We start from the raw sequence: 13,832 nt of genomic DNA, 5'->3' as shown, positions 1-13,832 counted from the left end.
AATTAAATATTTTATTACAATCTATTTTCCTCTCGTTTAGAAGATGTTGTTCATGATTGCTTGATTAGAAATATATTAATTTGAATGATTCGTGTGTGCAAATTAAAATGTAAGAGAAAGAAGAAAAAGTTTTTCACTTTAAAAGTATAAATTATAGGCTGTATTCCATTACGTCTTCTTAATCTTAAACTGCACTTTGTACCCTTCCTATAGTTTCTATTACCCAAAAAAAAAAAAAAAAAAAAATAGAGTCCTACATTCCTTTATCTTGAAGGGCAAGATGGGTAAAACATTCGGAACGGGAGTGTTGGCCTGCAAGTCTGTAACTTGGCCAACTGCAAACCTTCGCCGCATGGCACTCTGAGGTACAGCTGATCACCAATTTACCAAAGCGGAAATCATTTTTTCTATTTTTTGGCTGATCCGCTTAAGCAGCAGACCTAATTTACCAAAGGGGACCTAATTTTTGGACGAGGAGTAGTAGTAGTTATTTCTTTCTTTTCAATCTAATTCCAAATCTTTTTAGAGCAATTTTCTTTGTTTTGGGCGAGCAATAGCATCCATCAGCCAATTCGAATTTCGAAAGCTAGGGAGGTCGCACTAGCAGGGCACTGAAATATGTACGGGTCGGATAAAGCCGTCGACGATTCGGAGCGTACAGCTTTCAGGAAAGCAGAAAAGAAATACAAACTTTACTACGATAATACTAACAACAAGAGGTATTAATTCCACTTTAGATTATCATTTCATCGAATTTTCTTTCCTCTGGTTTGCTGAAAAATTCTCGAGCATTTGTGTTTACGTTCCTCGAATTTAGGAAAAAGAAGCCGAGAGCGGTAGATTTGTCGGAGGTCATTGATTTCAAGTGTATTTTAGAATCCTATAATCAGAATAATGAACTTCCAGCTGGAGTTTTCAAGCTTACATCCAGTTTCGGCACGCCTGTATTCGGCTTGGATAGTCGGCCTGGTATGCAAATTTCTTTCATGAAGGATCTTCGTGAAGTGACACTCTCTGTAGTCTGTATTGTTGTTGTGTGCCTCTGATGGTTGAAAGATGCTCTGAGCTGCTGCTTATATATTCAGGGTTTTACTTCATTCCGGGAGCTTTGAGCGTTGAGGAGCAATGCCAGTGGATAAGAGAGAGTTTAGCAAGTTTTCCTCACCCACCTAACAGGACGAATCATAATGCTATTTACGGGCCTCTAGAGAACTTGTTTGCTGCTGCCAAAGAAGAAAGGGTCTTGGTTGAAATTGAGCAGCCAAGGGATATAGTTTCCGAGATTGATTCTGTGCATGATGCCCAAATTACTCCGAGGTGGAAATTCTCTGGCGAGTTAGATAAATCATGCAGAGGAGATGCATGTAAATCAGTGTCTGCCTCTGTCTTGCTGCGGAAGTTGCGTTGGTGCACTCTTGGCCTGCAATTTGACTGGTCTAAGGTCCATTTGCTTTCTTCTCCCCATTGTGTTCTTGTACATGGACTTGTATGGTTTTCGCTGTTTCTTTGAAACTTGGCAATCAGTGTCTGCTAAGTCTATTCTCAAAGCAGAATGTTGGTCATAGCTTCAGGTTTGGCGTGGATTTTTTCTTAGATAACTTGCATATGTTCAGATTTCCTGGGTGTAGTTAGTTTTCTGTGATGCTCATAGCGGGACATCATCATGTGTTCTGATACTCTTTGCTCCTGTAAAGAGGTTTTATACCCGTCATTCGAGCTGTCCCTCAATTTGATGTCCTGAATAGTTTTTCAATTGTACAAGGCCTTAGAGATCTTTTTTCCCAAACAAGTCATTTAAGTTTAACTTTTCTGTTTGCTTGTGTCATTTGTCTTAAATATGGTTGACTTCATTTGGCTTGCTTATGTTTTTTGCTTGAGCATAATTTTTTTTTTATTATGAGCAAAGAACATGAAAACGAGAAACTAGAGAAAAGAATGTCCTGTAGTTTTCTACTATATGATATTATTACTTGAGGCAGTATCTGTAAGTGTATGACCACTTACCAAATGAAAAAGGGAGGGGGAGATGTATAAGAACTGTAGACATGTGAGGCTAATTATTTTGGTTTTCTCTATGCAGTTTCTCATCTAGATTGTTGATTTTGAAATAGCATCTCTTGCATATAGGTGATGATTTTGAATTGCTTAACCGTTTCACAATTGCATGTAACTTGTCTATTGACTACTCATGGACAATTGAGCCTCACCTTTTCTTTAGCACTCTAATTGCTGATTTCTTGTTTCCTTTTGGTTTGTTTTATGTTCTAGAGGAGCTATAATGTTTCCCTCCCTCACATTAAGATACCTGAGGCTCTTTGTTGCCTTGCTAAAAGGTTGGCCAAGCCTGCAATGCCTCCTGGTCAAGATTTCCAGCCAGAAGCTGCAATAGTGAACTACTTTGCTCTAGGTATTATGAATTCATCAGTTTCCTGAGGGCTTCCTTGTCGTCTGCTCATAAATGGGTATACTGCAGCACAAGTCTGACCTAGATCTTGTGTGATATATCTATTCTTACCGTACTTAAGCATGTACTTTATCACTCTCTTTGTATAACCTTATACTACAAAAATCTATCTTGTTCAACCATTAACAATAGCTTTTCCATACTCTACAGGAGATATGCTGGGTGGGCACCTCGATGACATGGAAAAAGATTGGAGTAAACCGATTGTCAGCATAAGGTTTTATGCTTTTGTTTTGTTCATTTTTGAAATTATTCTTTTTCTTTGTTTAATCTGGATGTGAGAATGCTAAAATGTTAGTACCTAACAATCAATTTTTCTCTTTCAGCTTGGGTTGCAAAGCTATTTTTCTTCTTGGGGGAAAGTCTAGGGAGGATCCACCACTTGCAATGTTCCTTAGAAGTGGCGATGTTGTACTTATGGCTGGAGAAGCGAGGGAGTGCTTTCATGGTAGTGAAAAGCATACAGCTTCTGTTATGCATTCTTCTTTGTTGGTTGTGAATATTGGAATTTTTTTTTTCATACAAGATCCATACGTTTCTCTTTTGCTTTTCTTATAATTGATATACATAAACTCTTGAGTAATGCTTGATATTGTCTTTCAAGTTGTCAAATTTTGCCACACATAATAATTAGGTTAGTTAGTCATAAATGAAGATTGTCCACATATTTTGGTGACTCCCATTATTTTGTTTCCTTGATCTGACCATTTGAAGTTCACTACTTTTGAGAGAATCCTCAGCTCAATGGGCTGAGGTCCTGTAAATCCTGAACTACATGGACCAATTGTTCTGCTTGCCTCAAAGCTCCTTAAATTACCTCAGGAGGATTCATTTTCATTAATCATGAGATTCATCTGGTGGAGTCTATCATCTTATGCTTCGTGTTTATGGAATTAGGGCAGATATCTTCAAGAGTCTTCTTGGGTGTTGCTGTTATCATTTTCATGACCAAATTTATCACACTTGTTACTGTCGTGATGGAAGCAATACTTGTAGATTGACTTCTGGTGTTTTTGTTGTGACTGGTTTCAAAAGGCACCTGCATAAAGATTGTCTTATAATTCGCTGTTTGAGTGGGAAATGGGAGGGAGTGTGTAGTCTCTTTCATGGATGAGGATTCATTGATGACTTGCAAGTATAAGGTTATGCCCGCTTTTTATCATCCCAATTCTTCTGACTTTTCAGTGCTATTCTTGTCTGTTTTACCTTCGGTTTTCAGGTGAACAGCAATTACCATGTCAATTGCAGTCTCATCTTACATTTTTTTTCTTTAAATGTGGTAACTTCATACTTCAAATTTTGGTGCTTGAGTGCGTCTCCTCTTAAATGTAAAGAGTCAGTTGATGCACTCTTCTCCAGAGAGTTTACAGTGTTTATTGGTCTTTTGAAGCATTCCCCTGCTGAATCAGTTGCTTATTCTGCAGGTGTTCCTAGGATCTTCACTGACACAGAAAGTGCTGAAATAGTTGATTTGGAATCACAATTTTCAAGAGAAGATTCTTTTCCTTTCCTTGATTATGTTAGATCTTCAAGGATCAACATCAATATTAGACAAGTTTTCTGACTCGGTTACTTGGAGACTTTTCAAGTCCTTTATTCTTTCCTGTCATACAATTGGAAATTTTGAATTTTGCCCCTCCTTGACGGCAAAATTTGTTCTTAGAGAAACCCTTGGGTAAGGGGTCCGATCGTAGTGGCATTTTTTATGATGTGAACGCAAATAAACCCCCCGAAGAACTTGCGAGAGATGGTGCGATGGTATCGATTTGTAGGCATCCTGGATTAGCGGCAATGATGAACATTTTTGTCCCGAGTGAGATTTTCATAGCATAGTTTCTTTTCTTTGGCCATATTTCTATTGAGTAAATGTTATATCTATTATCATGATTAGATGAATGTCATGTAAGTAAAATTTAGATTTGAAATTCAAATTTACTATATGTGACATTCATTTAAACATGACAATATATACGTTATCAGTGTACAGAAAATTAATCCATTTCTATATGATCTTTCTTTCATCTTCCATTTTTTTTTTTCAATTTTTTCTGGCCTTGGTTTGGACAGAAACCAAAGAGAACTTCTCAGAACTGGTACGCACAATTTGCCGTCACCCCGCTGCCGAAATTGATTGACCAAACTCAACAAAAAGAAAGTTGAGTTTTTTGAAAGCGGGATGGTACCTGAATCTATAAAAACAAGTCAAAATAATGTCTGAGTAAGCATATGCGTGTAACTTTTTAAAGACAGCCCAAAAATGCTGTATTCTTCAAAAACACAAATAAATAATTGATATTAAATTTCAGTTTAAACAAATGCAGAATCAACAAAGTGGAGATGGCCGAGTTGGTCTAAGGCGCCAGATTAAGGTTCTGGTCCGAAAGGGCGTGGGTTCAAATCCCACTCTCCACAACCGTGACCTTTCGTTTTTTTTGCCAGTTGAATTCCTTCGTTTTCGCTCAACATTTTTGGAACATTCTTCGTAACTTGAGGTAGGGATTAATTATTTAATAAATAAAAGATGAAAAAAAGGCTTCTTTGAGATCGCACAAGAAATATTTAGAGTTTGTTTGGATTACAACTCTTTGGAATTTTTATAAAAAAATTATTGTAGAGATGTAATGCATCTGCGATAACAAAGTACTCGTTAGAAAATGTGTAGATGAAATATTTTTTTAAAAAAATTTTTTGAAAAGTGACAATCCAAATGATACCTTACATGTTTGACCGCTAAAATTATCACTTGCTCAAGAACTCCCAATTACAAAAATAAATTGTAAGAAAATATTGGCTGAATTGCACTTTAAACTCGAAATGGCAAAAACTCTAAAGGGCTCAAAAAGAAAGAGTAACATGCAATTTTAGTATATTATCTTTGAATCTTGAGTGCTTTTGATATCCAAACATTCGTAAATGATATCTAATATTTAAGCATATGTAATACCCTTGACGGATGTTTTTCAAATTGTTATTGAAAAAAATTACATGCTATCATGCGCCTAGCAACAAAATTTGTAAAAAAAAAAAAAAAATCTTAAGAAAACAAAAATAACATGCTAACCTGGTGGAGAGCTTTAGAACTAATAACCAATCGAGCTAATCATATACGCTCAAGCAAGACTCCCTTCTCCTCCTTATATGCATTATGCACTGCTAGTGGGGAAAGACAAAAAACAAAAACTTACACATTATGCTCGGATTAACAAAAACTCAAAAAGGGCTGCAAAAGAAATTGTGGAAAGAGAGGGGGGATGGAAAAGAGCTTCTAGAGAAATCTTAAACCGCAAAAATTAGAGGATGGGTTAGAAGAAGACCGTCAAGGCTCAACTTGGGAGCAACAACGGTGCCCACAACCGCACCACGACAAACGATTGCCTTCCCCAGACTTCCAAGAAAAAGCATCTCACACTAAACTCCAAAGCCTCCGACCTCCACACCACCAAATTAACTCCAATTTACGTGTACAATTCCACCACCACCACTTGAACACGAAAAGATCAATTTTTACACCGTTCCATACAATCAAAGAAACACGAAATAAAGAGGGAGGAAAGTAGCAGAAATTTACACGAAATAAAGAGGGAGAAAACTCCCTGCATCTCAGCATTCACAGGCAAATCCGGGGAATCATCCGAAATGGGTCCAATCGTATTGACTCAACTAGCAACGGGGTTGAGCGTTCTGGCCGGGGCCGTTGTGGTGAAGTCAGTAATGGATTCTAAGACCATGTTCGGGCCGGGCCAGTTTCCCAGATGCCCAACGTGCAACGGCACGGGCCGGGTCGCCTGCCTATGCTCTCGCTGGTCGGACGGGGACATTGGCTGTCGAACATGTGCTGGGTCGGGTCGTAGGTCTTGCACTAGCTGTGGTGGTTCAGGGACCGGTCGCCCTATTCCGGTTCAGCTCTCTGCTGGTCCTCCTCGCAACCAGCCTTCTTCTTGAAAACCGGTTTGCAGTATATACTCCGGATTAGCTATCTAAGATGTATAATGCAATCGCATTTACTCCGGTTTGTATTTGTGTACCAGTACGACATGGAGTAACTTCTTTTTATTATTATTTTTTTAAAGGAAATGAAAAGTTATACGTACGATGTACTATCATCTCTCATTGATACTTGTGAAAGGGGGAGGAAAGCTGAAATTTTTAGTAGGTTGTAATGTAATTAATTTGCTGTGACATTTTATGGTTGGACCGTGTCTACTGGTACAACCTACACGTCTGTGACGAGTGGCTTATTGTTGATTGTTTTGGCAGCCGAAATGGTAAAATTTTTTGGGTGCTTATAGGTAAAAATGTAACGAGGAAATGAACGCTAGTTTTTTGAGTCAATAGATGGATAGCGGTTCGGTTCAATGATGGCAGGTTCTGGTGTTTGCTGAATGCTACGCAATATTTGATTATTCATCTTTCCTTAAAAAGAAAAAAAAAAAAATGGTGCATCGAATGTGTTCTGGCACATGCTCGCAAATGGTTGAATGGCGCTTGCTTGCAGCCTAAATTTATGTCTGAAATATAATAGATTTGATTATTTGTTTGGATAACTGCAGGAATTCAACTTTGGAATTCAACTTTGGTGGTCGTTTGGTTCTTCTGCTTCTAAAGTTAGATTCTTCTTCTCGTTCTTTTTGGCATCCTCTCCACCTCTGCCCCGCACGCACACGTCTAGTTTCCATTGTTGAATGTTGAAAACTTCTTGCTTTATGACAAAAAAAACTAGCTCTATCCTCGTCGTACGGGAATGCAAGACTAATTATATCGTATAGGAATACAAATACAGCAGGAGTTAGAAAGCAAAATCACAGGAGACAGAAAATAGGACTGATATACGCTAACATTTTATGCAATTAAATTGACTGAAAGGCTAATTTAACTTCTGCTGCACTCCGTTAGTCCATTATGTTGGTTATGGAAGCTTCAAATGAAATTACAGAAGCCGTATATTTGGGATCAAAGTTTGCCTTTGAACATGAGAAGCTTTATGTTCTTCCTAATACCTATTGATTTCAATATTGAAAATTGTCCAAGCTGTTAAGTAATGAGTCCCATCTCTCTGGCATGTATCACCAGTTTTATTGGAAAGCTGATAATTGTGCATTTCCTGAAGACTTGAGAGGCTGAGAAGTCGTAGATGTTTTGTGAAGGATACAGTGGTTCTCTTTTGCTCAAATTTTGTTGAGACAGAAGGTCGGCAAGGAGGGTTCTTCCAGCAAAAAATGAATTGAATTGCCTTGCTTTGTGGCAAATTATCAATTGCTTCAAGGAAGCGCGTTTCTGCGATTGATTTTGGTCCAAGATTTACAAGTTAATAGCCTCTAAAATTTAGGGCAAGTCCTAAAAATTTGCTCCATTTAAGACGTAAAAGTTGCAATCTTTATGATAAGGAAGTTCAGCAAGTATAATAACCAGACGAGCTCGTTGCATTTCTAAATATCGGAAGGATTCAATGGTTGCCTTTTGCTCGAAGTCTAGCTGTGCAATCGTGTAGGCTCTTCTTATTGCAAACAAAATGGGAAAATTTGCAGAATAAAATTACTACGCCCTTTTTATTATCTAAATTTGGGTGTCAGTTGATTTTGAACCTTTGGAAACCACATCCAGTACATAGTAAATAACTAACTAGCACAGTTACATGAAGAATAGGAGATGACATCTTAAGAATATAAAGCATTAAGATAAGAGGGAACATTTACCTAACATGCTTGTCTTAGATGTCCCTTGATCATTAGCTTTGCTGGCAAACCTAAGTTTAATTCTTCCTGAAATGTTCAAGAATTTTCTTTTTAGGCATCTCTTATGATTAAGAATGCAAAATAAAAAGCATTTTAGTTTATTAGTAAGGGAGCTCACTGATGGTGATTTTTTTTTTTTTTTTTTAAATTTAAGAATTGAGCTATTTGATCAATCTGCAGGAGAGGCGTGGGATCAATCTGCTTGCTTCCGTTATGCCAGTAGTAATCATTTTCATATACTCGGGGGATGCTAGAAGAAGTTCAGGTCGAACGCTTTGTAGGTTGGATGAGAGCCAAAGCATGATGGGTCGTATGATTGTCTAGTTTTAAGTTTGAATCACCATTTGTCGATAACACAGAGGAAGAAATTACGAAACATGAAAAAATTGTGTGTGTGTGTGTGTTTGTTTTTTTGGGGCTTGGTCTAAGAACTTGTGTTGTGGCAGAAAAACTTTTCCATCTGCTCATGCATGACTATGAATTCATTATCTTAGTAGGCTCCTACAAAGTTCAGACCAAGAAAACCGATCCGGTAGTTGACGTTAAATTGTCTTCATTCATACCCGCTATGTTGTTTGCTGCTTGTAAACACCATCAATCCTAAGATTTGGTGCTTCATGCTTATCTATCTGGAGGCTTATATGTACCCGCTGTATTAGTTAGTCCACCGAGTCACTCTGGGAATTTCCCTGTTATGCATATGGGTGGATCTATTGTTACTTTTCTGGAGAACATGGGTTCAAAATAATGGGGTGGAGTTTGTTTTGAGGTATTTGTACACTGCATTAGGTATTCTCTACAGCAGACAGAGACAGAGAGAATACAAGATTTCAAATAATACATCATCACTTAGAAAACACAGTTCTAAAATGTTTTCCATCATGATGCTGTCCCCCGTGTCTTCAGCACTTGAATCTTTTGAGCTGCTGCCTCCTTCCCTCACTTGTTGGTGAAAGCCTGGAGGGTGACAAAAGCAACACTCATTAGTTAATTTCGTCCTAGCGTGAATGTGACAGTAACCAAGTTTATGGACTTGTGCTGTGTGTGGCACTCGTTTAAGTGAACTTCGGTGCGTAAATTTTTTTTATGGATCTCTCGAGCATTGGAAAATGATACTCTCTATTCTCATCAGTCCAATAGTTTCTTGCTTAACCATGCAATTTGGACATAATTTCAGGTGAAGGTACTAATTGAAATTTGGGAATTGTACTTACAGCAAAAACGTTGTTATGCCCAGGATCAGCAAGGTGAGCAAAGAGGTTGTCAATTGGTCCTGTACCAGTGTAGATGTGTTGGAACCATGCACCCATTACAGCCAACATCGCCAACCTCCCATTCTTGATCTCTTTTGTCCTCAATTCCTTGACTTTCTCAGGAGAGCCGGTTCCCCAGCCAAGAGGGTCAAACCACAGGCCGCCTGGGTAGCCAACATCAGTTCCAGTAAGCTTGTTGTTTGGGAAGATGGGGTCAGTGTTCACACATCCAGGCTTGATGATGTCCGCCCACCGTCTTCCCTCGGCCCAACCGATGAGGATCATCTCAACGACGAAGAGTGTTGTGGTGTCGGTGAAGTATTCTAGTTCTCCAGCAGAGTACCATGATGGCGTATTCAGGATCCCAATCTTTGTCAAGAATTCAGGGATAAAAATACCCGCTGCACCCAACATGGCCCATCTGCAATGCACGATCTCCGACTGCACATTCCACCTCAAGGTCTCTGGGTCAGATCCTGTCAACAAGCCCTTGAACGTATTTTAAGTAATGGGGGAAAAAGCGAGTCTTGCTTTCCAAGCAAAAGAACCACTTAATTCAGTCGCAGGAGAATGGAGAATGACTTACCCAGACCCAGAGGATCAAAGCCAAAGTCTCCTGGGAGGCTGCATCACAGTGTTTATAAGAATATAATTATTAGAACACTGCAAACTATTCATAGGCTGCAGGAGCAGGATGATGAAAATATATATACATATATGCTTTCCATCAAACCTGCCATCAAGCCATGGGGGTGGTGTGCTGCCGGGGAACCAGATGGGTCTCTCGAGGTCAGCAGCTGCAGCACAGATGGTCAGTGATCGTGCTCCAGCAGGAGGAGAAGTGTACTGGCTTACTCTCAGTTTCCTCCCACTAAGGAAAGAAGCTTTCGTTGCTCCCAGGATGGATCCATTCTTCTGAGGGCTGTATGCGTATAACGTACTACTGACATTAGTTACAAACACTGCACAATCTATATATCTAAGTACATGTATGGTTTCCTGTAGTTTTTGGTTGTCTGGTTTCATCCAGAAAAATAAAAAGAATCTGATACCATACCAATCATGTTGATGTCAAGTACTTTCAAAACATGTCTGCTTCTGTATATCAAGTGTATCCTACCAGTTGTTTTGCACGAGCTGTGATCTACGTTACTTTACTACTATGTCTCATAATAATTCTTGAAATGCAGAGGGATTGGAGTGCACTTGCCTTGGGGAAGAAGAGAAGGCGACGGCAGCAATCGCGGAGGAAGCACAGGCTGAGGCCATGTCGGCAAATATCTCTTCAATCTATTTGACGTGTGACTGGAGTCGCGCAGAAAGTATGGACATATAGGAACCTGTAAATGTAGCGAGGAGCTTTATCTTGAAGGATAGGAAGTTGAATGGGTGATTGGCTGCTGAGGCTGCCATGTGGCTCCCGGAATCTAAAACTTAGCTCACAGCCTTCAGTCGTCTGGGCTTAGCTGGAATCATCTGAATCTAGTGGCGGTGGACACTCCCCAGCTTAGCACGCCTACTGCCTATGTTTTTAACTACACTGGGCTGGACTGGACTACGCCTTGGGTTGAGAAATACTAACATTCAGAAACGAGGAGGCTTTTTTTTTTTTTTTTAATTTTTATGTTATAAATAAGGTAAGGTATAACATATAGAGAAATAAGATATCTGCAGGATGTTCTGTTTAGATTTTTTTTTTTTTTTAGTTGAAATATTTTTAGAAGAGAATAAATAATAGGAAACATAAAAATTCGACCTCATTGGAAAATTGAGGAATGATTGGACTATATACATATATATACGTACGTGTTTCAACTTGTAGATGTTACGGCCTATTGGGCTTTTATGGGCTTTTGATAATCTTTGGACTTCATTCTCAAACACTATCTAGTTGGGTCACCTATTTCTATCCATTGGGCAGGAGTATAAAGCCGGACAATATCTCAACAGTGCGTGCTTCCCACAGAGAATTCACAATTCTGTTTAGGCCTCTCCCCGGAAAGCGCCCACACATCTAATATCTGAGAATGCGGTTGATTGTTGAATGATGGGCGATCAGAATTTTATTTTTAGTTTTATTTTAAAAAAAAAAAAAAATTTTGCGAGTTGAAAATGTTCCTCCCTTTCTCCTAGTCTTCAAAATCAAGAGTATGCTTACACAACAGAGCATGCGTCTAACTAAATACCATCCAAAGAAGCTTGTTTGGTTGATGACCGCCAATTACGTATTGCTAATGCAATGAAGTTTAGATAACATCACGACGACGACAACAGAAGTGCCAAGATCGCTACGGTCCCGTAAAGTACTGCAATAATGATTTATTTCTCTCTTTTTAGAGTGCATATTCTCTCTTTTTTTTGTATGTATGTATTTCTTTTGTATGTATTTTTTTCAGAACACGATGGAAAACCGTTTGTTTAGTTTTAGAGACATCAAGTGCAATATACCTAATGATTGGAAGGCAAGTAGCAGAACTAGTTGACCGCGCCATAGATCAAAAAAAACAAGAAGAAAGGTGGTGGGCGCTTGGGCCCCTGATTCTGCTGCTTCCATTCCAGGCGAAAAAGAAAAAAAAAAAAGTTGAAGTAGAAGTAGAAGAAGAAGTAGAAGAAGAAGGGGGAGTCGAGAAAGGGTTTGGTAAGATTGATGATGATAATATGAAAACAAGCAGCCGCAGCAGCAGCAGCCAGCCTCCTTCGTTTGGTGAGAGACCAAAACCATAATGAAAGGACAAAACCCCATTCACGACTTTGATCTTATCTCGTTCAATCTTCAAATTCTTTCTACTTGCCCGGGCCTTAAGGTCGGATGTCATGCTTCTCAAGGCAAATAATCATTTTAGCCATATGCTAGATTCTAAAGGCCATACCCCACTTACACTAACGGTCCATTGTCCTCTTATCCATCAATTTGCACTGCCTAATTGCGACTCTCGACCCCATGAAAGAAAGAATTCTAAAAATGAGCTTGCTTTCACACCATGCAATCTACTCCATCCATACGCTGCAACTTTAGAAATACTGGTCTATTACTAGGTACTTCATTTTCTCGCCTTAATTATGTATGTTGCCTGCAGCTCCATCCGCCGCATTTAGATGTAGCTTCCGTACATATCAAGTATGTACACACCTAATTAATCTCGGTGCATGCTTCGCTTGTACTGCGCGCTATAATTGCCCATTCTGTATATATCATCCGTTCTTAACCTTTTTTTTTTTTTTTTTTGGAAAAAAAAAAAAGAAAGAAAGAAAGAACTGGGTCCAGATCATTGCAAGGAAAAGATCATAATGAAGTTGGACCAGGCAATTCGATTGAGTTGTAATGATATGGTTGGCTTGTGAAATTGCAAGTCAAAGAGTAAAAACACATTAATATAATATCAGAAGCTCCATCTTATGGATGAAATCATACATATGATTAGAGGCACTTCAAGAAAATAAACCGTGCTCTTACCTCCACAGCCGGTTGACGAGTGTTTTCTAATTCAGCCATGGTCCAATTGAAAAAGAAAAAAAAAATGTAAACAGGTTAAAGATACGAGTAAATTGCAGTACTGATTTCAAGGTCAGAACAACATATGAATGCATTTTGTATGATTTCAAGACGACATATTGAGTAAGAATTTGTTGTACTTCAAATTCGTCAATCATCATGCCAAATAAAAATAAATGACGGACAAAAGTGGATGAGATGGTCACTTCTCTCGAAACACTGAGGCTAATGGTCCGAGATTCATTAGCAATAGCTAAGCATGTCTGATACTACGTGGGTAGGCTCAAATCAAGCACGACACGACTCCTTAGTCCTTTCTGGGACATGTATTGATAATTCTGATGTTAACAATTTGGTCAAATCATGCACCTGCCCTTCCTTAACAGGCTGCTTGCTTTAATTTCTTCTCTCCCCACTTAGCTTTTGTGTGCCTGCAGGCATGTGCCGTCTGTGACTGCCGTAATTATTATGAGGTAAAGGAAGCAGACATATATAGAATTTAAAAGTCTTGCGAGAACGAAAGGCATTTCTTGAGATCAGAACTTCAAGTGTATGCTCCTCCGCGCACTTAACGTGTTTGAATTGGATTGGAGCGTCGTCGCATTCGGACCGCAGGAGATTAATCGGACCCATAAGAATTGACCCGGACACTCTTGTGTCGAAAAAAAAAAAAAGCATTCGTAGCCTCCCTTAAACATCCATAAATAAAAGGAATTCATGAAATTCGTATTTCTGATTTGTCCCACAGTCGCTCGCAATGAAAAGCATTGGAATTTCTTCTCTCTTTTTCATCTGCTTGCTTGTATTCCTTTTCAGCAGCATAAATGTTACCCACCATAAAACGTAGTCTACCCATATGATCTGGTCCATCATGTTTCTTTTTCCATCAT

The 13,832-nt window shown here is 38.9% G+C and overlaps 3 protein-coding genes and 1 non-coding gene across 4 annotated transcripts; 3 read left to right on the top strand and 1 right to left on the bottom strand.

The window, feature by feature from the left end:
* The first annotated feature begins 251 nt into the window (after positions 1 to 251).
* LOC113717259 (DNA N(6)-methyladenine demethylase ALKBH1A-like) lies at positions 252 to 4,492 on the top strand. The gene is made up of 7 exons (XM_027242006.2): positions 252 to 719; positions 818 to 969; positions 1,086 to 1,441; positions 2,269 to 2,407; positions 2,615 to 2,681; positions 2,791 to 2,912; positions 3,889 to 4,492. The coding sequence occupies exons 1-7, from the start codon at positions 619 to 621 to the stop codon at positions 4,026 to 4,028; spliced, it is 1,077 nt and encodes a 358-aa protein (XP_027097807.1). The 5' UTR covers positions 252 to 618; the 3' UTR covers positions 4,029 to 4,492.
* Positions 4,493 to 4,795: 303 nt separating this feature from the next.
* Positions 4,796 to 4,876, top strand: TRNAL-AAG (transfer RNA leucine (anticodon AAG)). Its single transcript has one exon. It is a non-coding gene; the product is annotated as a tRNA-Leu (tRNA).
* Positions 4,877 to 5,616: 740 nt separating this feature from the next.
* LOC113717260 (uncharacterized) lies at positions 5,617 to 6,820 on the top strand. Its single transcript, XM_027242007.2, has one exon. It carries the CDS (start codon positions 6,101 to 6,103, stop codon positions 6,404 to 6,406), a length of 306 nt encoding a protein of 101 aa, XP_027097808.1. The 5' UTR covers positions 5,617 to 6,100; the 3' UTR covers positions 6,407 to 6,820.
* Positions 6,821 to 8,934: 2,114 nt separating this feature from the next.
* On the bottom strand, positions 8,935 to 10,815 carry LOC113716585 (chlorophyll a-b binding protein, chloroplastic). The gene is made up of 5 exons (XM_027240976.2): positions 10,660 to 10,815; positions 10,183 to 10,371; positions 10,036 to 10,073; positions 9,411 to 9,925; positions 8,935 to 9,153 (listed from the first exon to the last, which is right to left on the bottom strand). Exons 1-5 carry the CDS (start codon positions 10,716 to 10,718, stop codon positions 9,136 to 9,138), a joined length of 819 nt encoding a protein of 272 aa, XP_027096777.1. The 5' UTR covers positions 10,719 to 10,815; the 3' UTR covers positions 8,935 to 9,135.
* Positions 10,816 to 13,832: the final 3,017 nt, after the last annotated feature.

The sequence above is a fragment of the Coffea arabica genome, chromosome 11c (assembly GCF_036785885.1).
Source record: "Coffea arabica cultivar ET-39 chromosome 11c, Coffea Arabica ET-39 HiFi, whole genome shotgun sequence".
In the NCBI taxonomy this organism is placed as follows: Eukaryota; Viridiplantae; Streptophyta; class Magnoliopsida; order Gentianales; family Rubiaceae; genus Coffea; species Coffea arabica.
This window is presented reverse-complemented; position numbering and strand designations above follow the sequence as displayed.